Source organism: Penaeus vannamei, chromosome 18 (assembly GCF_042767895.1).
Source record: "Penaeus vannamei isolate JL-2024 chromosome 18, ASM4276789v1, whole genome shotgun sequence".
Taxonomy (NCBI): Eukaryota; Metazoa; Arthropoda; class Malacostraca; order Decapoda; family Penaeidae; genus Penaeus; species Penaeus vannamei.
In genome coordinates this window covers 3,178,050-3,188,049 of record NC_091566.1, presented here as the reverse complement: position 1 = coordinate 3,188,049, position 10,000 = coordinate 3,178,050, and the positions used below count along the sequence as shown (strand labels likewise).

Here is a 10,000-nt window from a genome sequence, read left to right as displayed (position 1 = left end):
AAAGTTCTTTTTCAACAACCACTCAAAAGCAAGATCTTATTATATAAATTTGATATAATCAAGTAAAACATTATTTTTTATTTATTATTTATATGGAAGTTGATCCACTGCTAACATAATGATTTTATATTAGGGTCTTAAGAGTTATGCTTGTGTATTGCTGACTTTTGTTATTGAATATTCATTATAATTTGTTGTTATAAAGAGCAGTAACCATACTGATAGAAGTTAGACATTTTCATTTAAATTTCGTATTTGAAGATGTGTTAGTGCTCCTTTAATTCAAGATAAATTAAACTTCTTGATTGCTTTACATTAGGCTTACATCAAATGTTTCCGCGGCCTCCATGCATTGGCAAAGGCCAATCGTTATTCACATGAGTTGTATTGTTGTTTACGTTATTGTGCCTCCTAAAATATGTTGTTGCACATTAATTGATTTCCACAAAGCAAAGTCACAATTACACACTCCTGAAGGTATTTACGAGGCTGATACGAGCTGAGGAGAACCGCTACGATGAAAGTTACGAGTGGTTTTGGGGCTCCCGTAAATGTCTCTCGTACGGAGATGTGTTTACGACCTCGGAAGTGTTTGGAAAATACGCTCGTAGCGAGAAACGAGAGAGTGAACCTCTTACAACCTCGTAGACGCGTTCGTTAATCCGGCATCAGAATGTCGCCTCTGAAGTAAGTCTTAAAAAAAAAAAAAATATATATATATATATATATATATATATATATATATATATATATATATATATATATATATATATATATATATAAACCTGAAGGATGTTTTACTTTCACATCGTCTATTGCCAGCCATCTTAGGACTTAAAATTCAGAAACACAAGTTTTGATGTTAATTTTGCTCGTTCAACTATAATATGGTTCTAAAAGTATCAGCTGGACTCCTAAGAAAAAAAATATATAATTTCATGATGTATTAATATGATATACAGTGTATAGTAACTCTTAATCAGTGCTATCCCTAGTACTAAGTTTGATATTATTAATATTGTACTATATGTGATGCAAAGCTCACCCTGGAAATTCCACAATTCCGACATTATATTATGTACATATTATTCAATCACTGTGCAACTAACCTGACACTTATTTGCAATTAATCGTGCCTTGAATTATATGAGATTGTTATATTATCATCAAAGGTCACATTACCAGGAACTCATCTCTAGCAAATGGAATTATGATATAAACAAAAAAAATGCAAATCCAACTGTAGATGTATTTTCTATATATTTTAGAAAAAAAATAATCATATAAAATCGTGTCTGAATATATCTACAAGGGCAAAGGGATGGATATATGAATACAATTATTAATTCATATTTTTATATCAGTAGATTTAAAAGACGCACTTATGAAAACCGTTTCTTTAAACATTTATTTCTCCATGTATTTTACATTTACAATTACTATAATGTCGTGAATTTTACCAAACCTCGCTGTATATCATTATTTTTTCTTTTCTTTTCTTTTTAAATATTGTATATTTATGAGGTTTTGATTAATTTCACATGAAATCAAATCAAACAAAACACTCCTTCAGCTTTATAAAACCTCGCTGTGTATCATTTTTTTTTCTTTGCTTTTAAAAAATATCTATAAGGTTTTGATTAATTTCACATAAAATAAAATCAGACAAAACACTCCTTATATACAGCTGTGTATAATTTTTTTTTCTTTTCTTTTTAAAAATATTTATAAGGTTTTGATTAATCCCACATAAAATAAAATCAGACAAAATACTCCTTATATACAGCTGTGTATAATTTTTTTTTCTTTTTTTTTTTTCTTTTCTCTTTCAAAATATTTATGAGGTTTTGATTAATTTCCCATAAAATAAAATCAGACAAAACACTCCTTATATACAGCTGTGTATCATTTTTTTTTTCTTTTCTTTTCTTTTTAAAAATATTTATGAGGTTTTGATTAATTTCCCATAAAATAAAATCAGATAAAACACTCCTTATATACAGCTGTGTATCAATTTTTTTCTTTTCTTTTTAAAAATATTGATGAGGTTTTGATTAATTTCACATGAAGCAAAATCAGACAAAACACTCCTTATATACAGCTGTTTATCATTTTTTTTTCTTTTCTTTTCTTTTTTTTTTTTTTCTTTTCATTTTAAAAATATTTACGAGGTTTTGATTAATTTCCCATAAAATAAAATCAGACAAAACACTCCTTATATACAGCTGTGTATCATTTTTTTTTCTTTTCTTTTTAAAAATATTTATAAGGTTTTGATTAATTTCACATAAAATAAAATCAGACAAAACACTCCTTATATACAGCTGTGTATCATTTTGTTTTTCTTTTCTTTTTTTTCTTTTCCTTTTAAAAATATTTACGAGGTTTTGATTAATTTCCCATAAAATAAAATCAGACAAAACACTCCTTATATACAGCTGTGTATCATTTTTTTTTATTTTCTTTTTAAAAATATTTATGAGGTTTTGACTAATCTCACATGAAATAAAATCAGACAAAACACTCCTTATATACAGCTTTATAGAAAAAAAAAAAAAAAAAAAAACGACATACAACGTCGACTGCAAAACGAAGATCTACCAAAAGCGAAACGACAGAGCTGAGGCTGACATGTTGAAATGGTGAGTGACAGCGGCCATGTGTTCCTTCACGTCGGTCGCTGAGACGTTGGTAGTCCGTAGTAAGTCCCTCAGGCCAGGGAAGACGTCCCACACGTAGCCGTTCAAGGTGCTCGGGGCTAGTAAGACGTGGCTTTGGGGGGAAAAAAGAAGGATTTTTTTTTTTTTTTTTTTTTGGTTAATGGAGGAAATAGGTGCGTATGATCAGTGATGGACATTGTGGTGATAACTGATCAATTGTACCTCTTCTTTCTGACTTTTTTTTTTTTTTTTTTTTTTTTTTTTTTTTGATAAGGAGAATTTGATATGGAATTTTACTGATTGTTGTTGTTGTTGACTTTGTTTTCTGTTTTGATAATGACCAAACTTGACACAGAGAATTAGATTGATTGATAAAACTGCTCTGCCAAATTAGATATATGGGACAAAATCAGACGTAATGAAGTAACATAGAATTAGATCGATAAAATTGCTCTGCCGAATTAGATATATGGGACAAAATCAGACATGATGAAGTAACAGCAAGACTCGAAGGCACCCGAACGCACTTGAGGAGAGGTCGATCTGGAAGCCCGAACGGCGAGAGGAAAGCCCGCTCCATCAGCATCATGGCATCGTTGTAAGTTCGGAGGACGAGGTCGCTGCGAGAGAGAGAGAAAAACCAGGTCAGCCTCTCCCGTTGACCTTTAACCTTGGTCTACATCGCTGCAGCAAGAGCCGACGTCACTTCCACAAGGATATATCTCGCATATCGTGAAAAAGACTAATTTTTTTTTCTATTTTTTTTTACCTGATAGATATAAACATCTTGATTCCTGCGACTTACTTATTCCAGTCGGCTGCGTCGAGTCTCTCCAAGAAGTCGTCGATGTTTTTGCCAAGACTCTTAATGGCCGCATCCAAATTAGCTGGGGGGGGGGGGAATTTTACAAGAAATCATTTCGTTATTTTCCCTGTCAAGATAATCATTAGATATCAAAAGAGAAATTTCTTGTAAATTCCATATAATCATATCATCATTATATATATAGCTATCTATAAGTATAGAATATTGTCTTAATTAATATGTCTTCATAACTGTATACATAGACGATGATTATCTCATATTAGTATATATGTACTTATGAAAATAGAATATTGTCTTGATATTGTCTTAATGAATAAGCCTACACAGGTATATACATAGACGATAATTATATCATATTAGTTTATATGTATTTATAAGAATATTCGTCTTGATATCGCCTTAATAAATGTCTTCACACTACATAGACGATGATTATAATAAATCAAAAGTGTGCTATTCCGATGAGCATCACAGTAATCACCGTTATTAAGCTCACTGATAAAAGAAAATAAAAGAAAGCCTAATTAGATACGGAGGCTTTAAATGGCACCTTAATTTATAAGAATAGACAACCCTTCTAAAAATCCCAAGGCCTTTGGGACCCCTTTCGGTTCCTCTTCCCGAAAAGGATGAAAATACTCGCCGAAATGTCATGGTTTAGTCTTTCCCTTCTATTGTACATGTGTCAGGTTGCGATTATTTGTAAAAAATAAATAAATAAATAAATAAATAACTAGAATAAAAAATGAAAAAAGCAATGATAATAATAATAATAATAATAATTATAGTAATAATAATAATGATAATGATAATGATAATGATAATGATAATAGTAATAATGATAAATAGATAAATAAACAAGATAGAATAAATAAGATAAAATAAAACCAATAAAAGAATGATTTAGAAAAATAAACCACAGGAATATCAGTAAAACCAAAACGCCACCTCATTTACCTGTGCTTACGCCGAGGAGCAATAACTTCGCTCCAAACTTGTTCTTGAAGATCTTGAACTCCTCCTTGGCGAAGTCGCTGAACTGCTTGAGGGAGAACGGGAGAACAGGCCTCGTCGAGAACTCAAGGGCGAGCAAACCCCACATTCTGGAGGAGGAAGGGGGAGATAGAGGTATATTGAAGGGGTTAAGGACATGGAGTTATTCCGATGGGAAGGGTGAATGTGTGAAATAAGTTCATGATGATGATTAGTGATTAAGATGGTGTTAATTGGAATCAAAGTAATAGCAGTAATAAAGGTGATGTGTTCATGGGTAAGAGCAGACCGCTCCACCTGCGCGTTAAACTCAAGATAGAAGCGTTTGCTGCCTTTTTCTTGTTCTTGTTCTTGTTCTTGTTCTTGTTCTTGTTCTTGTTGTTCGTTTTCGTTTTCGTTTTCGTTTTCGTTTTCGTTTTCGTTTTCGTTTTCGTTTTCGTTTTCGTTTTCGTTTTCGTTTTCGTTCTTGTTCTTGTTCTTGTTCTTGTTCTTGTTCTTTTCTTTTCTTTTCTTTTCTTTTCTTTTCTCTTTTTCTTTTTGTTTTTCTTTTTCTTTTCCTTCTTCTTGTTCTTCTTCTTTTCTTTTTTTTTCCCTTTCTTTTTCTTCTTTTTCTTCTTTTTCTTCTCCTTCTTTTCTTTTCCTCCTTTTTCTTTGTCTTTTTCTTTGTCTTTTTCTTTTTCTTTTACTTATTCTTATTCTTTTTCTCCCTTTTCTTTTTCTTCTTCTCTTCTTTTTCTTTTTCTTTTTCTTTTTCTTTTTCTTATTCTTCTTCTTCTTCTTCTTCTTCTTCTTTTGTTCTTTTTCTTCTTTTGTTCTTTTTCTTCTTTTACTTCTTTTACTTCTTTTTCTTCTTTTTCTTCTTTTTCTTCTTCTTCTTCTTCTTCTTCTTCTTCTTCTTCTTCTTCTTTTCTTTTTCTTTTTCTTTTCTTTTCTTTTCTTTTCTTTTCTTTTCTTTTCTTTTCTTTTCTTTTCTTTTCTTTTCTTTTCTTTTCTTTTCTTTTCTTTTCTTTTCTTTTCTTTTCTTTTCTTTTCTTTTCTTTTCTTTTCTTTTCTTTTCTTTTCTTTTCTTTTTCTTTTTCTTTTTTTTCTTCTTCTTTTATCATTCTAGTTCCCAAAAAAAAGAATTTTCTTTCATGAACTATAAACCATTTTACTAAGTCCTCAATCATTTGCCGAATTCTAATTAAATTCACTCATAAAGTATCATGATAATATTTTAGTCACATATTTGCTTCATCAACATGATTATCATCATCACTTCTGTTAATATTATTATTATTATTATTTATATCATTACTACTATAATTTTTATTAGTCATTATTATCATTATTATTGTCGTTATTATTATTATTATTATTATTATTATTATTATTATTATTATTATTATTATTATCATAATCATCATTATTATTATTATAGTCCTCGTTATTATGATCATTACTATTATCATTATTATCAGCATTATCATTGAGAATGTTGTTGTTTTCATTATCAGCATGACCATCATCATTATCATTATCATCATTATCATTATTATTATTATCATCACCATCTTTATCATTACCATTACTTACATTATCTTCATTATTTTTTTCAGTATTACTAATACCATCAGTATTATTATTATTATCAGTATCAGTATCTTTTTACCATTATTGCTGTCTTACGTTTCTCACAGAGGGAGTGATTGCATTGGCTTATTTATCATCATTATCATTATCATTTATTATCATTATTCCATTTATCATCATTATCATTATCATTATTCCATTTATCATCATTATCATTATCATTATTCCATTTATCATCATTATCATTATCATTATACTGATCATTATCATTCCCATTATACTGTCATTATCATTATCCTTTATTATTATAATTATTATCACTATTATTATTGTCGTTATTATTATTGTCGTTATCAATATCAAAATAAATATTGCTATCATCTACATGCTTGTGTTTCTCTTGTTTGTCTGACTGCTTGCTATGCTTGTACAATATCATGCCTGAAATTATATTGCATGTGACTGAGGAGTTGAAGTTGTTTCATGTTAATGTAAAACTGATATTATAAATGCACATATGCACACGCATACACGCACGCGCGCACACACACACACACACACACACACACACACACACACACACACACACACACACACACACACACACACACACACACACACACACACACACACACACACACACACACACACACACACACACACACACACACACCATTATCATTATTATTACTACTACCATTATTACTATCCTAATAATCCTTATTATCATTATTCGAGGAAAGTACCCTGCACTGAGACCATCAGCTGATCTATCATTTCCACGATAATCCGAAAGGAGAGATAAAGAAGTGAGGTAAGAAGTGAGGGGTAAAAAGAGGGGAGAAAGAGGGGTTGGGGAGAGAGAGAGAGAGAAGGGAGGGATTAGGGAGCGAAGGAGGGAGGGAAGGGAGAGGAAGAAGAGGGAAGGGAGAGAGAATAAATGTAGGACTTAAGGTGGGAGAAGAAAGGAATTTAGGGAAGATTTAGGAGTAAAGAGGGGAGATAGGTAGAGAAAGAAGGAGGAGTGAGGAGAGAGAAGAAGGGAGATACACCTCTCTTCTCCAATTTAGTGGAATTTCAACAGATCCTGTTTCTAATTTTTATAATTTTCATCATCATCACCTATCATTATCATTTCACCATCATCACCATCATTATCAACACTATCTTTCTCATTATAATTACTACCATCATCAAGATAATTGACCATTAAACATAAAAAAAAAACTATCATAAAACTTTTATAGTAATCTAGAATGAAAGTCTTTACAAATTAAAAAAAAATAATAATCAAAATAAGTGACAAAAAAAACATTTAAACACTCGAGGAAAATAAAATAAAGCGAATATTACACGAGATCATTTTTCGGAGAATATTATTTCTGTGAACTTTTATTTATTATTTTTATCTTTATTTTCTTGTCTTTTTCTCGTTAGATAAGCCTGTATATAGTCTTTGATTACTTGATGTACAGTTATCATTTTTCTCATTGTTGTTCTACACTTTTAACGTCATTATTTTTATCATTATTCGTGGAAATCGACTTCGTTTGAAATCACAGTCAATAGGCCTATTTAAACTGATTATGCAAATCGACTTCATTTGAAATCACAGTCAATAGGCCTATTTAAACTGATGCAAATCGACCGTTTGAAATCACAGCCAATAGGCCTATTTAAACTGATTATGCAGATCAACTTCCTTTGAAATCACATCCAATAGGCCTATTTAAACTGATCATGCAGATCGACTTCGTTTGAAATCACAGTCAATAGGCCTATTTAAACTGATCATGTAGATTGACTTCGTTTGAAATCACAGTCAATAGGCCTATTTAAACCGATCATGCAAATTGACTTCATTTGAAATCAGAGTCAATAGGCCTATTTAAATTGATCATGCAAATCGCCTTCGTTTAAAATCACAGTCAATAGGCCTATTTAAACAGATCATGCAGATCGACCGTTTGAAATCACAGCCAATAGGCCTATCTAAACTGATCATGAAAATCGACCGTTTGAAATAACAGTCAATAGGCCTATTTAAACATCAAGCAAATCGACTTCGTTTGAAATCAGAGTCAATAGGCCTATTTAAACTGATCATGCAAATTGACTTCATTTGAAATCACAGTCAATAGGTCAATAGGCCTATTTAAACATCATGCAGATCGACTTCGTTTGAAATCAGAGTCAATAGGCCTATTTAAACTGATCATGCAAATCGACTTCATTTGAAATCACAGTCAATAGGCCTATTTAAACTGATCATGCTAAGCGACCGTTTGAAATCACAGTCAATAGGCCTATTTAAACTGATCATGCAGATCGACTTCGTTTGAAATCACAGTCAATAGGCCTATTTAAACTGATCATGCAGATTGACTTCGTTTGAAATCACAGTCAATAGGCCTATTTAAACTGATCATGTAGATCGACTTCCTTTGAAATCACAGCCAATAGGCCTATTTAAACATCAAGCAAATCGACTTCGTTTGAAATCACAGTCAATAGGCCTATTTCAGCTGAGGCCGGAAGATAGATTCAAGGAATACCGGATAATAATAGTGTAAACGAAATGAAAGAAGAAAGAAAAAGATAGATAGAGAAATAGCGGAGAGACGATAGTACATTATCGTTATAATAATGATGATTTCCAGGGTGACTATCATTATCATCCTTATTCTTATTATAAGCAACAACGGCAATAATAGTACAACAATTGAAATAATAATGACATTAACAAGTATATCAATTAAAGCCATGATAATGATAGTGATAGCTATTATAATAGTGATAATAGTAATAATAATACGTATAATGATGATGATGATAAGTACCACTGTAATCATAATTATCCTTGTTATTATTATTATCATAATCATTATCATTATTGTTATCATTATCATTGTTATTTCTACTACTATCATTGTTCATATCATTATTATTTGCCATTACCATCTTCATTTTCATCAGAATTATTATTATTATCATTATGATGATGAGAAGGAGGAGGATAGTAATGATGATGATCACAATGATAATCATAATAATGCTAATGATCAAAATCATAACAATACTTATAAGATAATGATAATAATATCAATGATTAAGATAATGATAATCCTAATGACAATGATAATAAAAAACATAATGGTAATAATAATAATAATAATAATAATAATAATAATAATAATAATAATAATAATAATAACTATAAGCATTCAGAGAGCGCATACCTCTGCCAAGGCAACAGAGTCACTGATGCATAATGATATTCACACTTGAAGAATTTTATTAAAATCGTCTCTTTCTCAAGTACACTGATGACGTCATCGCTTCACTATCTCGCAATACTATTGAATTCTTTAAAGAATTCCTGGATCCGGATCTTAATCCAGAAAAAAACATTAAAATCCAATGGCAGCTATGTTGGGTTAAGACGCACCTATGGTAAAAAAAAAAATCATAAAAATCTTTTTTTTTTTTTTTTTTTTTTTTTTTTTTTTTTTTTTTTTGAGTTCTCCAATTAACTAACCAACGTTACCAAAAACATAAACTCCTTCGCGGAAGCAATAACAAAAATAATAATGAAGACAATGATAATGATGATGATGATAACAATAATGATAATTGGTATCAGAAAAAATAATAACGATGATAATAATGATAATCATAACTAGAAGTATTCAGAGAGCGCATACCTCCGCCAAGGTGATAATAATAGTTATTAACCAACCCTACCTAAAACATAACCTCCTTGCTGGAAGTAATATCAACCAAAACAATGATAATAATAAGGATGATAATAATGATAATAATAATAATACTGATAATAATAATGATAATAAAATAATAATAATAATAATAATAATAATAATAGTAATAATAATAATAATAATAATAATAATAATAATAACAATAACAATAATAATAATAATAATAATAA

General features: G+C 30.1%; 1 protein-coding gene and 1 long non-coding RNA gene across 2 annotated transcripts in view; one reads left to right on the top strand and one right to left on the bottom strand.

Annotated features, from left to right (window-relative positions):
- Positions 1–1,443: 1,443 nt before the first annotated feature.
- LOC138864720 (uncharacterized) lies at positions 1,444–2,010 on the top strand. Its single transcript, XR_011399222.1, has 2 exons — positions 1,444–1,524; positions 1,845–2,010. It is a non-coding gene; the product is annotated as an uncharacterized lncRNA (long non-coding RNA).
- A 514-nt stretch (positions 2,011–2,524) lies between these two features.
- Positions 2,525–10,000, bottom strand: part of LOC113828883 (N-acetylated-alpha-linked acidic dipeptidase 2-like) — a 28,512-nt gene continuing 21,036 nt past the window's right edge. The window contains exons 13-16 of the mRNA XM_070132721.1: positions 4,444–4,589; positions 3,466–3,547; positions 3,188–3,280; positions 2,525–2,772 (exon numbers count right to left, since the gene is read on the bottom strand). Of these exons, the coding sequence (XP_069988822.1) occupies positions 2,598–2,772; positions 3,188–3,280; positions 3,466–3,547; positions 4,444–4,589 (496 nt within the window). The 3' untranslated portion in view covers positions 2,525–2,597. The remainder of the gene's footprint in view (positions 2,773–3,187; positions 3,281–3,465; positions 3,548–4,443; positions 4,590–10,000) is intronic.